The sequence below is a fragment of the Micrasema longulum genome, unplaced genomic scaffold, assembly GCF_059751315.1.
Source record: "Micrasema longulum isolate JH-2025_06_02 unplaced genomic scaffold, ASM5975131v1 h1tg002339l, whole genome shotgun sequence".
Classification (NCBI taxonomy): Eukaryota; Metazoa; Arthropoda; class Insecta; order Trichoptera; family Brachycentridae; genus Micrasema; species Micrasema longulum.
This window is the reverse complement of record NW_028279489.1, coordinates 115,100-133,778: the sequence shown is the minus strand read 5'-3', so window position 1 is coordinate 133,778 and position 18,679 is coordinate 115,100. Positions and strand designations below refer to the sequence as shown.

Here is an 18,679-nt window from a genome sequence, read left to right as displayed (position 1 = left end):
TATTTTATAAAAACCATATAAACGAATGTTCTTAATGAGCATTTGAGTGCTTGGAACTTAGGGACACGGGATTGATATGAGAAGCGATAGTGTTAACTGGTGACAGGCTCTTCCAGTGACGTCTATATGCTCCACAAGGAAGCAAACGTATAAAAAAATTGTGCCTGCTATTCGTAGTAAGCTACCGAACCACTTATTTCATTTAATAAAATATATTCATAACATTTTAAATAATACATTAATGTTCCAAACAAGAAATTGATGGATTCTTTAATTAAAATTACATTAGATTCAATAAGGAAATTGTACTATAATGTTTATAAAGTTACTTTGTTACACAATTGATTGACCTGTATGAATATTGGGCATATTATGTCTGTATTAATGATAATAATAATAATAATCATAGTTTATTAACAAAAATAACAATAACTTAATCTAGTACATAAACACTTAAGTAATAGATTTCTGTGGATCATGTCTAGTCTGCCTAGTTAGGCCTACCTAGTTAGGTACAACCTGTTTTAAGGCAGACATTTTTTTGCAAAAATAAACAATAACATTACTACCTACTAGTTAATAAACTATACAGTTTTACAATATTAATTTATTAGGAATTTATTTTGAGTAAATTTTCCGATTTCTCTCGACCTAAATCCAGTAACCAATTTTGTACAAATTTGTTAAATTGAATCCAGGTCATGGTTTTGCAATCTTTGGGTAACATATTGAATATTTTGGGGCCCAGAAACCTGAAATTCATTTGTATATATTTTATTTATTAACAAGTAATTTTATTTATTTAAGATTGTTAACACAAACAGGAAATATAAAAGGAAAAATAATGAAACCGCGAATCCAGCTTGTCAGCAGGTTTTTTATTATTCCTTTACTGAGTTTTATAAACATTATTAAGAACTAAAAGCATACGTATTTTTCACACAAGATGTATTTACAAAAAAATAAATATTTGACTGTTAACATAAAATAAAAAATAATGTAAAGCCTTGTTACATATTAACTATTGAATTATATTTTCTTAAAAGTTTTGTCAACATTTTCTTTTAAGATATGATTAGTAATCTTGTAGGAATTGCATAATGAAGTATTCTTTGACCATACTTGGATAAAAACCTCAGTACTGACAAGACTTCACAGTGTGCGAGTCTTGTATTATGTATATGTATATATCTTTTCTGGTAGGTACTATCAAACCGTTATCTAGAAACAAATTTCAGCCATAGAATAGCATTTACAGACATATGCATTGTATATTAATTTATCAATATCCCTAGCCACACCAAACGCAGCGTATGTTGATCATCTGTTATATGAAGGTTAGGTGATCAGTCTTACGCTTCTGATGTCAGTCTAATGACAATAAAATACTGCAGTGAAAGTACATTCCTTTACGTATCCGTAACCGTTTTTAAAAACCGTCGGTTTCACTCATACAAAAAAGCAATAAAAAAGTTACTCTTTTAAAACTTTTAATTTCATAAATCGCAAATTTATCTTTACAACTTTCACTGCTGCCCTTGCTGCCCTTGCTGCCCTTGCTGTGTGTTTGGCAAATTATTTATAGAGCTTTTGCAGGATATTGTCATTCGTTCTCCTGACCACATTGGAAACATGAATGGTAGCAATAAATGTATTTACTTGTATTACAATAGCCTATGTTCATTATGATAATTTTATAAATTTAATTAATTGAGATAAGCTAATACAAAACTGGAGTTTTTGGTAGGCAAATTCACAAAAAATGCGCAAAAAAATTGGTAGGCAAAAAAAATAAATTTTTAGATGAGAGTAGCCATTAAATCAAAAACGCTCGTCCAGAATTCTGCTTTTATTTCAGACACAGAATCGTATTCTTCACACAGGGGGTAATAATTTATGCACGTAAAATATTAAGACGATGAGCGTTTTTTAATCGTCAACTACTTTCAGGTGAAAATCCTGAAAAAGGAAATCGAGTGGAGATAAGTGTGCCTCATAATGTGGTGGTTGGCGCGTTTGCCTTACATGCTTATGGTCCCAGATTCGATTCCTGGAAAGATTGAAATGAAATATTTTTATAAAAAATGGTTTACACTGCATTACTTTTAGTTCCTGGACTGGCACCTGGTATGATGATCCAGATTCGCTTCGTATGTTTTACGCGCTCCACTGAGTACAAATTCATAGTATTATTATTGTGAAAAATCTATTTGAGAAATTAATTTTGAGTTTGAAATCTTAAATACGAAAATTGAACTTCATATCTAATACGTCAACCACTCCTATACGAAACGAAGAATCTCGTTATTGAAATATATATTTTTATTGTGTTAAAAAAATAATAATTTAATTCCGGTTTGTGGTTTCGTGGCTAGTGTCTCGGACTCACGGCTCAGTGGTCCAATTCCACTCTACCTCAACTTGATTCCCATTTTCTAATAGTGAGTTGAAAATGGCCCTTGAAAACGAAATATTTGGGTAAATCACAAAAATGCAATTATTTATTTTTCATAAAAAATGTTTTAAATTAAAAAAATGTAAACATTTATTTGTTTTCTCTATCAGGACCAAAAATTTACATTAATGTGTCTCATAAATCCATTTTATTGACAACAAATAATAACTTCTTCTTCTTCTCTTAGTGTCCCGTCAGGTATCCCCAACGTTGGCAATCACTCTGGTAAAAGTCTCCCTGTCCTGTGCTGCCCGGAAAATCTGCTCCACAGTCCTGAAGCCAGTCCAGTCTCGTATATTTCGCAGCCAGGACATCTGTCTTCTTCCAGCCAAGTGGTACTTTTATCCACGCATTATATGTCCCAGATATAAAACTTTACAAACTTTTATGGTGGTTAAGAGTTCTCTGTTCGTTCTTGCTCGACTTAAGACTTTGGAGTTCGTTATCAGGTCTGTCCAAGATATCTTAAGCATTCTGCGATGCAACCACATCTCAAAAACCTCCAGCCTATTCATAGTGTTCACTTTCAGAGTCCAAGTCTCACAGCCATACAACAATACAGACCACACATAACATTTTACCAATCTTTGCCTTATTTTCAAGTTGAGATTAGCATTGCAGAAGAGGGATTTCATTTTATTAGAAACAGCTCTTGCTGTCTCAATTCTGCATTTAATCTCTATAACTGGGTCAATGGTCTCTGTTATAATTTACACATTTTCAACGTCAAAACCCTTTAATTTGAGAGAAAATGCGATGTACTCAAGGCGGCCAAATGTTAATAACACAGTTTGAAAAAGCAAAACCTTTGTCTCGTGGATAAAATTAGTTTACTTGTCATAAAGTATTTTTCATTATTTTTTCAATTAAGTTTGCAATAAACTTCGTGATCAGGGAGTATAATTATGGTAAAAATCATTATTGTTTTCTACGCCATTTAAGAAAAGAGTAAATTAATATCATCATGAAAAAATAAAATAAAATGATGAAAACTGAGAAAGGACTCCTCTTTTATTTACTATTATGCAGAAGCAAAATCTTAAATAAATAAAAATACACCTGCTCGTTATTAAATCATTGCCTTCTTTTCTGTTTTTATTTATTTATTATTTTTATATTACATTACAACATAACATCTATTTCTTTATCATAAACTGTTAAAACATCGTAAAATTAATAATATTTTGAGTAAGTTCAAATTTTGTAGACAAGGACAGGATTTTTCCTCCTAGGGAGTTAATATTAACATATTACAACAGAGTCGGGAGCATTTTTAAACCCTGTCACATCCGAAACCACGATGATCAATATGGGCAAGAAGACATATTAGCATATTTAAAAAATATTTAGAACAAAGAAAATTAAAACTTAAAAAAAAAAAAAAACAAATGGTTACTTACTTCTGCAGGGGAGAAGTGAGAGGATCGCGGCGCAGTTTCAGACTCCCCCCTACCTCATCATCGTTTCTCCCCTGCAGAAGTAGCAACTATCTGATTTTTTAGATATTTTGTATTTTTAATTTTATTCGTACTAAAAAAATATTTTAATGTGCCAATATGTCTTTTTGCTCAAACTGATTATCGTGGTTTTGGATGTGTTAGGGTTAAATAAACACCCTGTATACAAATAATAATAACATATATTTTTTAATGATAAGTGGAAAATATATGAAAAATTAAAATATTTACACATAAGCTACATACTGTTCATACATAAACTTTCGATGGAGTAGCCACGCTCTTATTTTGCTTTTGTTACATTGTGTGTTAAATTTGAGTTCATTTGGCAATAAATTAAAAATGCTAGGTATTAAATAATTGAGAGTTCTATTGCCATTTTTATTACATACTACATACCAAAGTACTACCAAGCCATCATTATACGTGAAGCGTGTATTATAGTTATGTTTGAGAGAAATTTTGAAATTATTACTATTAAATTGTTCTAAAATGATGCAAAGCCACAGTAATCCTCGAACATGCAGAGTTTTAAGTGTTTTGTACAGAAGAACATTATCACTTCTTTGTCTGTAAATCTCTGCTGGTACAATTCTCTTAACTATAAAGAACTGTAGACTCTGGACCATTTTAATATAAGTTTTAGTCGAATGTCCCCACGACTTTATACCATATCTTATTATTGATTCTACTAAAAAAAGAAAAATATTTTTTATGGTGATTTTAGGCAAAATAAAAGATAACTTATAAATCGCGTCAATGTAAATAAAAAATAAAAAATAATTTGTGAATGAATCAATAAATGTCTCATGTGTTTATATGATTGTATCAGTTACTTGCGTTGCTACATCATTGTGAATTATTATTTTGACCATCATGTAATCATTTTAAACATTTTTTATTATGCAAGTACAAGGCGGGTATGGCGCCAAGGTGTCTCGTTTTCGAATTCCGGTTTTTAAGTTGACTTAACGCACAGATATTGATCAATGATATTTTAAGCGATTGCAAGGAGGTTCTTCATTAATATTATTTATATTTAAGGGTATTAGGGTGTTGCACGTAACAGCCTGTATTTTTAAAGGAACAGTATTAATAAAATACCAAACTGGTTTCGGACGAATATATAATCAGACAGCAGAAGCAAAATTTTAAAACTTTTCCATAAATTTGGAAAAAAGTTAAAGTTTAAAACACATTTTTTTGCGTTGTCTAATGTTTTTTGAATTTCTTTTGTATTTTTTTATTTGCGTTCTTGAGGTCCTGGGTCCAACACTTGGCGGAGTGGACGTAAAAAATAGGTTGTATCGGTGGTTCTACACATCAGATACGCTGCAAATGAAGTTTCAATACAGTACCCTTTGCACCATTATGAATAAATGTTTTTTTTCAAAATCAATAATTAAGTTATTAATATTTTATTTATTTATATATACGCCGAATGGGCATTTTTAAGGACATATTTATACATGGAAAATTATTATTAAAAAAGTAGAAAGACTACTATAGGTATATAATAGATTTTATGGGAGTGGAAGCGGGAGAGAGGTGTTTATAATTGAATTTGATTCAGTGATCGCTTGAAAGAAGACAACTTGTTATCAAAAAAATCAAGACTGGTATGTTTGTTGGAAGACCTAAGAATTCTAGGCATAGGGGAATGAAAACCATAGTTAGTTCTATGGTTATCGGTATGAAAGAGTAAGTTTTGTCTTAGGTTTCTAGTTGGGATATTTAATTTTACTGAGCTCAGTAGTTCAGGCGCATCAAAAAATTGAAATAGGACTAGAAGGTCGGATTTATTTCGACGGTCTTGAAGAGAAGGTATATTAAAGGTAGTTTCTAACTCATTATACGTATATTGGTCTCTGGATAAGCCCAACCTCCAGCCTATCGTTCTCAAAAATCGATGTTGAACTGATTAAATATTTTTCATGTGAACATCATAATATGGAGACCAGATAACAGATAAGTACTTTAGGTGCGGGTGAACTAGGGAACAGAAGAGAGTTTTAAGGGTATTGATATTTTTGAAGTCAGTTATGCTTATGTCAATAAATCCAAGGAGTTTTAAGGATTTATTGATAACATGTTCAAGAAAGTTTAGTGTCAAGGATAATACCTAAATTTCGTATACTCAGATGATAATATTTCATCGTTCAGTGAGTAGTCTTATATGATTGGATTTTCCAGACGAAAAAATCTTCTCATAATTTTCATGTTTTGGATATAAATAAGAACTTTATTGTAACAATTAATATAGAAAGCATTAACTTTGTAGTCAAATTTTTTACTAAATGTTATTAAATATTAACACAACATTCATTACCTAATCAGTGCATGTAAGGGTTGCCTACTAAAATTATGTGGTTCAATCGGCGTGTTGGTTTTGTATTTTTGTGCAACAACTATGGTGAAGGTGTGTAGTCGGTTTTGTATTTTGGTTTAATTGGTGTCCTGATGAAGAGACGGGTACGTCTCGAAATCGGTAGACATAGAAAACTCGGTAACTGGTTATATACAAATATTCAATAACATTTAGTAAGAATTCTTTTATTTCCATTAACTAGTTAATATTACATTTTTTGTACATTAACAAATATTTACAATGATTTAAATTACTGGGTTTACATGTCACTGCCAAATAGTTAAATCAGATACTAAATTAGGTGGCTAGGCTGTTCGTTAACTGCCGGCATTAAATTTAATGGCTAACAGAAGCTTAGCATAAAAGTTGAAAGCAACGTTTAACAAAGGGCTGAACGCCGCATTGACTCTGTTATTTTAATACAACAGTAATAATCTCTTACATTTTTTTATTTATTTTGTTACGTTAAGTAAGATTAGGTTAGGAAAGGTTAGTTTTAGTTTAATCATAATACTCAACTTAATAAGTTGAGTAAAAAAACTAATTTCTTTTGTTATAAAACTCAACCCAACATATTCTAACTTAACCCCGTGGCTTTTGTTTCGCCTGTTTCCAAAAGGCTATCTTTCAACCAGCCAACACGTTGAACGTTGATGTATCTTAATACATTCAACAAACGGCCTAGCCGTTCAATTAAATGCCAAGATTAAATGAACAGGCTAGGCGCCTAATTGATTGGCTGATTTCACTATTTTGGGACGATATTTATACTAATTTATAACTCTACATTATTGCATTAAATTAATATTTTTAAAAAATCTATTCGTTTTCTTTTTATTTCCTATAAATTCAGGCATCTCGTCATACAATTTTAATCCTTTATTCTTTTTTTTATTTTTAAACGAGAATGAATTTCCATTTTGAGGAAACAAATACTCGTATATATATTAATTTGTGATGTTATAATAAATTCATCTAACTTTTAATATAATATAGCAATATTTCTTTAGTTTACGTTTTGCATATTCGTATTCTAATGCAAGAAAGAGCATAACTTAATTAAATTTAAAGTTAGTAATTTCCTTACTCTTTGTAGATCTTGTCGGACTCGTATAACTGGCTTTCAACTTGTGCGAAGGATTTCCAATCCCTACATTGGTATTGCGAATTGATTCAATATAATAATATGTATGCTGGACTGAGGATGTCCTTCAGACCCTTTGGAATCTTAAGGAATCTTCGGTCGCCACTTGTGCAAAGTATACAAATACTCAAATTAGTAAACGATCCGAAGAATTTATTTACTCAATCATTTTAATTGCAGCTTCTTGAAAAATAATAAAAGTCGATTGCATTTAATTTTAAATGAAAAAGGTGAATAAATGAATGAAATGCATCTCGGTGTCTGTTTTTTTTTTTACAATAAATATTTATTATGGTGGCTCTTTTCACTGACGTATGACAAATATACTGTCCAGAAAGGCTATACACAAAGGCTGGTATTTGCAAAAGTATTTTTTTTTAATGTGACGCTTTTGAGTATTTATCAACTTTATGGATTTTTTTTGAAACTGTAAATAATCAGAAGTAAAAACAAAGTAGGTATGTCAACTGTTTTTAAGCATAAAACCAGTATGTTTGCTGGTCTCAAATAAATATATTTTTTTATTTAGTTATTTAATAAAATATCGATGGTAAAAACTAAATAAAAAAATGAAGGGTTTATATTTGAACGTTATCATTAGAAAAAATAATATGGTACATTAGAAGTACAATTGCGAATGTTTGCAATTATGTTTGTCATCTTTTAAATGTGGTTGGTTTTAATAATAAAACATCAAAAAAGCCCGGCAATGTACATAATACACTATAGGTATTATGCAAAAAGCCTAATAAATAAATAATCTTTGTCAACGGTAGGCTGTCAGTTATTGCTGTCAACGTAGGTCATTTAGCTGCGTTTGGTTATGTGCATACTTTAATTTTTTATTTTTTTATTTTATTTTCTTTTATTTAGGAAACATACAGTACAGTTATAAAGTTCAATATTTTACACAATTAGACTTAATTCTAATGGACCAGTGAAGTTTCCATATTAAAAAGCAATTATATGTAAGGTTAATTATGAAAGCATAAAAAAAAGAAGGAAAAAGAAAACATAAATGAAAGTTGTTTAAAAATTAAAATTTAAGTGAAAAAAATATATTTTAAGGTTTGTAGTTTGTAGTAAGTATTTACAAATGGAAATAATATTAAAAATGAAGAAAATTTGTAAGAGTAATTAAAAATTAAGAATGGAAATAAAGAATGAAAAACATGCTCAGATGTAAAAGTAAAATAAAATAGTAATAACATTTTTTTAAAAAAAGGAAAAACATAAACACATATTTATTTTCAGGGATTCAAAGAAACGATGAGAAGAATCTTTAAGTGAAATATAAGACAGTAAATTTAGGTCAATTTAAAAAACATGATCAAAATTAATGACACATTATAGTAAGAGCAGCAATATATTGATTTTATTAACATATATAATATAAGTAATAACTTTGTTTCGAGTAATAGGGAAATACCGGGTATTTTTTTAATAAAAAAGATCTATGAAATACGGTCCAGTAAAAAAATTTTTTTTGCTTAATATTAGTAGAATTAAAAAAAATATGCTACTAAAAAAAAAATATTTATGGCATATTTTTAAAATTGTAATTTTGAATTCCCGCAAAAACGGCCATTCCATTGGCCACGCCCCTAAAACGTCACGATTCATGTTTATTTGTTCTTGACTATTCAGTTTAGAACATTGTCACAAATCTTGACGTCACAAAGATCAAGGCCAAACATGTCGTGAATTTTCTAATTTTCGTCGATCTATGAAAACATTTCTCCACAATATCCATATTGATTTTGAATTTACAATAAATTTTTCTAAATCCATTTAATATATTTTTATCGGTATTCGTAGTATAATGATATTTTCATTTTAAGGGTCAGTTATCAGTATTTATTTTTGTTATGTAAACTGTAATGCGAAGTAATATGACATAGTGTTAACTCTGTTAACATAAGTTTTTTCCAAAAAAAGAGAACGAGAGGACACGACCAAAAAATAATTCAACAAATTAGTTAAGTGAACTTATGTTAACACCTAATACAAAATAGAGTATTGTTAATAAAATAGAGTAAATAAATATGTTTAAAATGTAGTAGATACAACCAGTTAAAGTTTATCACAAATATAGATCACTTAATCCTCTTATCCTTCACTTAATCCTCTTATTGTCAATGGTATCAATATTCAATACAGGAAATTCGTAAAAAATCTAGGAGTACAAATGGATGAACATCTCTGCTGGCGAGCTCATACTAATGAATTAAGCCGCAAAATATTTTTCAGTCTACACTCACTTAGAAGGTTGCAAAAATTCTTACCCATTAGTACTAAATGCACTCTTGTACAAGCATTACTACTACTCATTCTAGATTACGCTGATGTTTCCGTGACGGATTTAAGCTGTGAGCAACTCGATAAACTTGAACGACTTCAGAATACATGCATAAGGTACATTTTTGGTCTTAGGAAATATGACCACATTTCTGATTATCGTAGGCAACTGAAATGGCTCAAAATTAGACAGCGGAGAGACTGTCACTCCCTCTCACTTCTGTTCAATGTACTTCATAGTCCTAACGGTCCTATATACCTGCGCAAAAAAATTCAACGCTTATCACTTCATGGTTTACCTCTTCGTTCTGATTCTCAAGGCACTCTCTTAATACCCATACACAATTCCTCTTTCTTCTCTAACTCATATAGTGTCCATGCGGCTCGACTGTGGAATCATATCCCATCCACTATCAAAGATGTTACTACATTATCTCTGTTTAAATCACGTCTGAAGAAACATCTCCTTTCTCTTCCTTAATCTCTCCTCCTTTCCTTTTTCCTCTTTCCTCTTTTTTCCTTTTTCCCATTGAGTAAGGGAATAAAGTGAAGAGAGAGGAATAGGAATTTTCTTTCGCAATAGAGTTGACCAATTACGAATGATAAATAAAATAAACGTGATAAAATTTACATACATTAAGTATGTCATTGTTGACAAACATAAGCATTTTAAGTAAATAAGTGCGCAGATTTTAACGGCCTGTGTTTCTAATATGTATCTTTTTTGGATGATCCCGTGAAAGCTGGGTTCGTTCCGACGTTTCATTTAAACTTAACATAGTTCCCGGCACTACGCACTGCAAAAACTGATACGGTACGAATTACTTGTACATAAACACATATTTTTAATACAAAAAAAGTTTACCTCGAAAATGGCTCCTGCACGAATCCAACCTATACGGGATCACCCAAAAAAGATACATATTTATTTCGAGTAGTTTTTTAATGTTATAATTATATTGTCTGTAGTTGATAACTGGAAAATTTAATCCTTACGAAATACAAAATGCGAGTACATGGAATAAACCCAGAACATAAATCAACACGAGACAGGATTTTCACTTGAAAGTAGGTCCCGAAGTACGCGAGACCTTTACCTACTTCCCACGTAGCCATAATAATTTATTTATTTATTTATTTATTATCATTATATTACATACACAATACACATATATAATATAACATAATGACTCCGAATTTCGATTTCGCGATGCACAAAAATGTTTTCTCCCTAATAGCGAATAGGGTACTTATAGGGGAAAATACGTATTTATTTATTTTAGGAACAGTAAAAAATTACTAGCAACACTAGGGTACCGTAAAACGGGGTTAAATTGCATCACTTTTTAATAACTTTTCAGCTATAATGATTTTTTTCATCGAGGAGATGAGTAGTGTTTTTGACAATAAATGTCATGGTTATATAATATATTTCCTTTACTTTTTTGTGGTTATAAGTATATTTTGTAGTTTCATATACAAGCTATAATTTTTTGAAAAATGATGCAAAGTAAGCCCTAGGGCGGGGTGACATTGCATCACTTTTTTTTCCTTCAGTATCTTAATAGATTCCACATGGACATGGAAATATTAATATTAATATTTTTTGGTAAATTTAGTAAGAAATACTGGTATTATCAAATACATGACAAAATTCAACATACGAAACCACTTTACTCACCTTAGAATGATACACACTGTTGAAGATGTGATAAGAATTACCTACAGAAATTATTCATAAAAACTGCACAACCAACCCAAACCGCTAATCGCTCAGTACTAAAGTACCATATTGAATGGAAAATAACCTTAGGTAAGAGTGAAAAGTGACATCCATTGAATATTTGGAGAAACAATCAGTTATTGTTAGTAGCAATGACAACAGGTGTCTCTAAAAACTTTTTTTTTTGATGCAATGTTACCCTTGATGGTGCAATTTAACCCCGTTTTACAGTACATAATATGTACCTTAATTTCAGCATATTTAGGGATGGAAGGTAAGGTGATCAGTCTAACGACTTTGGTGCCAGTCCAGGAATAATTTTTAAAATCAATAATTCATGTCGATCTTCCCTGGAATCGAACACGGGAATTCAAGCATGGTAGGCGAACGTGCCTGCAACTACACCGTGACGTGGACTTATGCAATTCAACCAACAACCTGAAGCCAGACATATTTATTTATTTATATTTGGATAATTTATATAGCGCCGTTTTTGTGAAAATCACCTCATTTGAATTGGTTTGGGAGGCATTGGTCACAGATACTAATGAAGATTCCTCTTCGTCTGATATTCCTATTAATGACTCGATAAGAGATTGATTTCTGTTTTGTCCTACGTAATGTTCCTTGTTTAATAAATATGACGTACATATTAGCAACCTATGTAATACAACTATATTGCTATTATCCATTTTCTTTTTGTTATATTATCAGAAAATAAGAATAACTTTTTGATTAATTCGCAGTGTAAAACTAAAATACATAAGTCCAAATTTCTTATTTTCGAAGTTTACATGCAAAACAATCACATTTGTTACAAGCTTGAAAGTGTAAAAGGCCAGTTATTATTAAATTACAACAGGGATGGAGAACATTGTACAGAAGGGAATATGGAAGTCTAGTCATTTGCTGGTTTGAGTGGCAATTTTACGCACTGTGTAACATTAACCATTTTGCCTATGTTTGAACATCCATATTTCTAGGCGGTGAAATCCAGTTTTTGTGTACAAACATTTGAACTAACTCAAAATATTAGAAGTTAATACATTTACACAAAAAAATGTCATTGAAAAGCCCAGTTTTAATGCAAAGTGAATTCTTTAAACCCCCATATGGATGCGTGTCGCAATCGATACGAATTCGAAATTTTGATATTTGCATAAATATCATGAAATTTTTAAATCTCCGAAAAACTCAACAATAAAACGATAAAATTAATAAATTTGTATATATTACGATTTAAGCGGAAAGTGAACACATGCAATGTACGAATATAGTACAGTCCTCTTTCTTAAAAAGTAAAAATAAAAACCAATTTTTATTCGACATTTAATAATTCCAATAAATCCGTCAGTCAATAAGATTCATATAAGGAAATGCGTTTTAACATAATATTTTAATTTATTTATCTAAATTTAATTTAATTATCGTCTATAATAAATCAGAACTTTAATGTATTCATCATAATAAAAAAAAAATAACATAAAAATATTCAGGTGTTGAAATTTATATCAATTCGCAAATATAGTTTTCTTATACGGCAATTGAGAATTCAAATTTGTTGCATCAAAAGCTGAATTGCAAGCGTATTACCCACGTCATAACAATTATTTAAGTATGGCGGTTGTTAAATTGAATTTCGTGGGGTCTCTTGTAACGTTGAAGGCTGTTGACACGAGCCTGTTACTAGATACCCCGAATTATTAAAAGATTAATATCAGATCTGACGGCGGTAAACATACTTAATTTTAATCTTATTATTCGATTTGACAGACAGGAATTAATTGTGATATTTTGCTGTATAAACATTCATTCAACATTATGGGCTTCATCTGACACCCGAAAAGGCTCTCAGAAAGGTCTTAAATAGTCATATTACAGTGATAACAAAGTCCTGTAAAAATTTCATATCGACTGTAAAAAGTCTTGATAATATTATTTAGTATTTAATTAAATGTTGATTGTAATGACCACAATATAGAGGGAAAACATTTTTGAGAAGGCGATATGAAAGTCGAAGAGTTTACAGGGCTTTTGACCTGACATTGGCTTGAAAAATTCTCCATTTGGCTTATTTTTAAACGTCAGTAGATAAAATCATTCAGCCAGATAAATCTCATCCACATCAATAATGTTGGCCATGTTCAAACATTGACCGAATGGTTCTTGTTATAGTGATCCCTTAAACCTGGTGAGAACAGGTCAATTTTTTGAAACTTCATTAAACTATTGTTTTAAATGTTGTATTACATGTTTTTTTGCTTTTTATAATAAATGTTGCGGATTTAAAATACAGTATTACATAAGTAAAAATCCCACAAAGACACAGCCTGTGTGTGGGTATACTCGTACATTTAAATATAAAAAATCTTAAAAAATTAAAACATAAATGTTTGATAATTTAAAAAAATAAATTTTAAAAGCTATTAAAATGAGTGTCTGCGCAAGTCATGATTTACACGGGGATTTAATTTTTTAAATTATTATTTGGTCTTAATATTGTACAAACATTATAATATGTGAATGTCCTAATATTAACTTATGTCTAATTACTGTCAAATTATGTATTGATTTGACATTTCAAAACGTAAGTTTCAAGTGTGTATAGTTATAGTTCAAGTGTGTAGTGTGTATAGTCACAATAAGAATACAAAGAAAAAAACATATTCAATTTTGGGAAGAATCAGAAGATTTGTTGATAAGGGTTCATGCAAAATCACCTACGATCTACAACACAATCACTGAACCAGACACCAACTACATACTTATTACCCTTAAAATATGTATCTACTTTTTTAAATTTCACTTTCTTTGTATAAAATAAAAATGGGGAGAGAGGAAGATAAAGAGAAAAGGCAATAGGAGGGTAAAAAAGCAGTAATTATAATTTCAACTTACGATTTGTTTAGTCCCAAAAAAAATAAAGGCACTTCACAAGATTTTTGTATGATCAACATAAATATTTATGCCGTAATTTTTTTTTGTAAAAATTTTCTCAGTAGCGATACGCTGGAGAGTATTGTTTACTACGCGGGTGGATACGATATGACCAGAAGAATAGTCACCTTACGCTGTTTTAAGTTCGTTGAGAAACATTTAGGACGGAAAAGAAGCAGCGACCGGTTGGTTGACGAAATGGTGCAGGTACACCAATAATTGCCGAGGATAATACGAAGCACGCAAATGCGTATTTATTTTTTAAATATTTTTAAAATCTTGGGGTAATTTATTGAATCGTGTAGTTTCGTACAATCAGGTCAATGACCAAAATGAAATTTTAAGATAGCTTTTTTCACGCAACCGATTTTTCCCATTTGACGAAAAAGTAATATTTTTTATTTTAATTTTCTGCGTTGCAACTGCATTTTTTGAGACACAAGTTCCAACTCCATGGGACTAAAAGTCCTGTGTTGAGTCGGGACCAGCAATTAGTTGACACAGACACATGGGTATAAATAACGAATAATAATATAACTATTTTAAATTTTAAAAAAACATAATTAAAAGCATTAAGAAAACGGTTTGAAAAAAAATTATAATGCATATTTATTTCCGTTGAATAAAATCTCTAGGTAAAACAAACATTTTTGGAAGGAGATGTGAAAGCCTAGGTATTCTCAAGGCTTATAACGTGTTATTAGCTGGTTTGTGTAACTACTTTATTCTCGGTGTGACATTGATAATTTAAAAAATAAATTATTTATTTAAACGCCTTTTAAGGTTTACCATGTTTTACATACATTTATACAAATAAAGACGGACATGTATTTTACACAGAAGTAGCAAAAAAAAATTAAGAAGAAAAATAAAAAAATAATCCTCAATAAGATACATAATAATACATACATACATATATTGCTGCAGAGAAAACAGAAGGGCATTTTTTCGTATAACTTATATTAAAAGAATCTTAAAATTAGAAGAAGTTAGAAAAATACTGATATAAGTCAATAAACGGTACACAATGAAATCAAGATAGTATTATTTAGGTATTTCAATTTAAAGATAGTAAATTGATACACTGTCTTTTAAAATTTTGAAATGTTATATAAAATATATTTATATCATTGACGTAATCATTTGCAAACGCATTTTGTCTTTGAACAGGTGTATTTTCTCAATTCCTCCATCTTTTGATAAAATCGTTAGTATTTTTTTTACATTAATACGGTATTGATTTAAATATACTTCAATTTGACCAAATAAGGGTTATCTTGGTTTTTATATCAAAATTTAATCGGGAAATATCAGGTTTTTTAAAACATTTTTCAAGTAATAAGGGTCTTTGAAATACTTTCCAGTAAAAAAATAATTTTGCTGCTTATTAGTAGAATAAAAATATTTAAAAATTTTGAATTTCTAATTCCCCCAAAAACAGTAATTGCATAGGCCACGTCCCTAATACGTCACGATTCCTGTTCATTATCAGCTTTGTTTCAAACCATAAAGAACATCGTCACAAATCTTAACGTCACAACTATCAATGCCAAACATGTCGCGTTTTTCTAGTGTCATATTTTTTAATATTTTCTTTATATAAAAAAATATGTATATATATATGAAAACATATCTCAACAATATCCATATTGATTTTGAAAATACAATGAATTATTCTAAATCTATTTAATATAGTTTTATCGGTTTTCGTAGTACGTGATATTTCCCTACTGTGAATTCTGCAGGGTAATGAAACGTATAAAAATAAAGTGATTTTCAGAGTATTTTTTTATTAGACAATGAATGATATTATTTACAAGCGTTTTTAAACTACACGCAATCATTTATTAGCAATAATAATGCTTCAGTTTTTAAATTTGGTTTGGTTTAAAATAATGCATTTTTAATGGGACAATTGTTACTTAGGGTAGAAAGGCAAGCCTAAAAGCACTTCACTGTGAAAAAAAACAAATGGAATATAAAACTTTTTATTTGATGAAATAAGTACTTATACCTTTATTAATATTATGTATTTATATATAAACATATTACATTTTAAAAACTTTTTTGATTATTTAATTAAGGGGAATTATTAACTGGACGAATAAAAAAAAAATGGATGACTGTTAATGAAATATTTTACTACTAAACTGAGCAGCGTTAAATGATGTTTGCGAACAATTAACTTCACTAGCTATAATTATAAACAAGTATAATTCGTAAAATGAGCAGCTAATAACAGTTAATCTAAGCTGGCAACTAAAATTTCAACTGTCCGAATTAAATAATAAATTGGGCGAAAAAATGTTAGGTTAGGTAAGGTTTTCGCTCAAGAATTATTATACTGATCGTTCTGAATAAATCGTAAATAAAATTAGTATTTTCAAGAAGAATTTCACTTAGTATTTTAGTACGCCCATAATCAGTATTTTTGACACCCTTAGTTTGAATTTATATTCAATCATGTAAATACCACCCTTTAATTCAATTAAGTGTAAGAAATAGAGACACCTTTCCACAGGGAGTAAAAGACAAATAAAAAAGTTTTTTTATTATTACAAAAAATGTTTTTAGATTGTGAGACTCTTTTCCGTTGGATCTTTGATAAGCAGTTATGAATAGATGTTCAAACTTTTGTAGTTTTTACCTAGAAAATCTTTGCAAGTTCTTGAATGAAGCACAGTGTACATACTTCAAAACATATAATGTTCAAGGTTTGTGAAATAATACAATAAAACCTATGCGGGCCACTTCACTTCTTGACGCGCGTACAGAATAGAGGGAAAATTTATGAAATACAAGATGTGAACACTGAATTTATTTACGTACTTGTACTTAACAATGCCGGGCAAAGTTTATTAAAAAAAAAAAAAAAGGAAAATGTATCCAAAGAAACATTTTTTTAAAACACAAATCGCTAGCCAAAAGCAATAGCGAGATAAACCCGACATTTCAAATTTTGAGATACACATGCAGATATGTTCATAAATTAAATTAATTAATGTTTTCAAATAATAAAATAGTGAAGTTAGATAGTTAACCTATGTGAAAATGAGGGTACTACTTGCAAACCCGGCAAAATCCAACTTTCTTTATTTTGAGCAAATCACAAAAAAATGATACAATACTTAACACTTTGTATCCCGGAGCCGTGTAAACAAGTGATTATACAGGGTGTTCTTTAAACCCTGTCACATCCGAAACCACAATGATCAGTATGGGCAAAAAGACATATTAGCCTATTTGAAAAAATATTTAGAAAAAAGAAAATTAAAAAAAAAAAAATATTAAAAATAACAAATGGTTGCTTACTTCTGCAGGGGAGAAGTGAGGGGAGCGCAGCCCAGTATCAGATTCCCCCCCCTCCCTCCTCGTTTCTCTCCTGCAGAAGTAAGCAACCATTTGCTTTTTTTAATATTTAATAAAATTTTATTCGTTCTAAAAAAATATTTTAATGTGCCAATATGTCTTCTTGCTCATAGTGATCATCGTGGTTTCAGGTGTGACAGGGTTTAAAGAACACTCTGTATAACCACGCGTTGTGTCCCGGTCCCGTGTTTTCACGTGGTTTACCAGCTGTCTAAAAAAGTGCATTTTCTTGACATCTAGTGATTTTTATTAGTACTTTTCGCCGCTGGTCCGGGATACAAAGCACAAAAAAGGATTGAGACCTGTATATGTGCGAAAATTGCAATTTGGCTTTCCATAAAGACCAATGTTGGCAAACTATAATACAAAAATGACTCATTAAATTGTTTTGAATAAATATGAGAAGTTTCAATTCAAAGTATTTTCATAATTATGACACTTTAAGAAACCCTTCACAAAGCATGAAATTTCACAAAAATGGGCCGGGCACAGGGTAAATTCTATGTGTATTCGGCCGGAGCTTAAAGTGCTTCAACTTTTTTTAAACTATTTTTTTTTATTATAATCAGTAAATATTTTATACGTAGGTAGTGATGACATAAGCATGATTATGTCAAGAAACAGTAGTCAAATAATAAATTTAATTTTTTACATCTTTGCAATACTCAATATTTCTCGCCGTATTTTAAATAGAGATGGGGAGAGAATCTTAAAAAAATGTGGGAAATAATTAATGGAATAATGGGGAAATCCAAATCAAACAATGATAATCAAATAATAAAATATATTGGAAAAGACAAAACTAATGAACAGATTGCAAATGAGTTTGGTAAGAAGTTTATTGATGATGTAAAAAATCTTAGACACGAATGCCAATTACTTTTTTTGCAAAAAAACGCAGCAAATTCCTCCTTAGTGTCACTGTATG

General features: G+C 30.0%; 1 protein-coding gene across 3 annotated transcripts in view; it reads right to left on the bottom strand.

Annotated features, from left to right (window-relative positions):
• The window catches only part of LOC148272411 (acyl-CoA Delta-9 desaturase), a 32,858-nt gene extending 18,378 nt beyond the window's left edge, over positions 1–14,480 (bottom strand). The window contains exon 1 of one of the 3 annotated variants that reach the window (XM_088240076.1): positions 14,344–14,480. In XM_088240076.1, coding sequence (XP_088096202.1) covers positions 14,344–14,402 — 59 coding nt within the window. In that variant the 5' untranslated portion in view covers positions 14,403–14,480. Of the gene's footprint in view, positions 1–11,403; positions 11,620–14,343 lie in introns of those variants that run through there. The other 2 variants (XM_088240078.1, XM_088240077.1) reach the window with 2 other exon arrangements.
• Between the last annotated feature and the right edge of the window lie 4,199 nt (positions 14,481–18,679).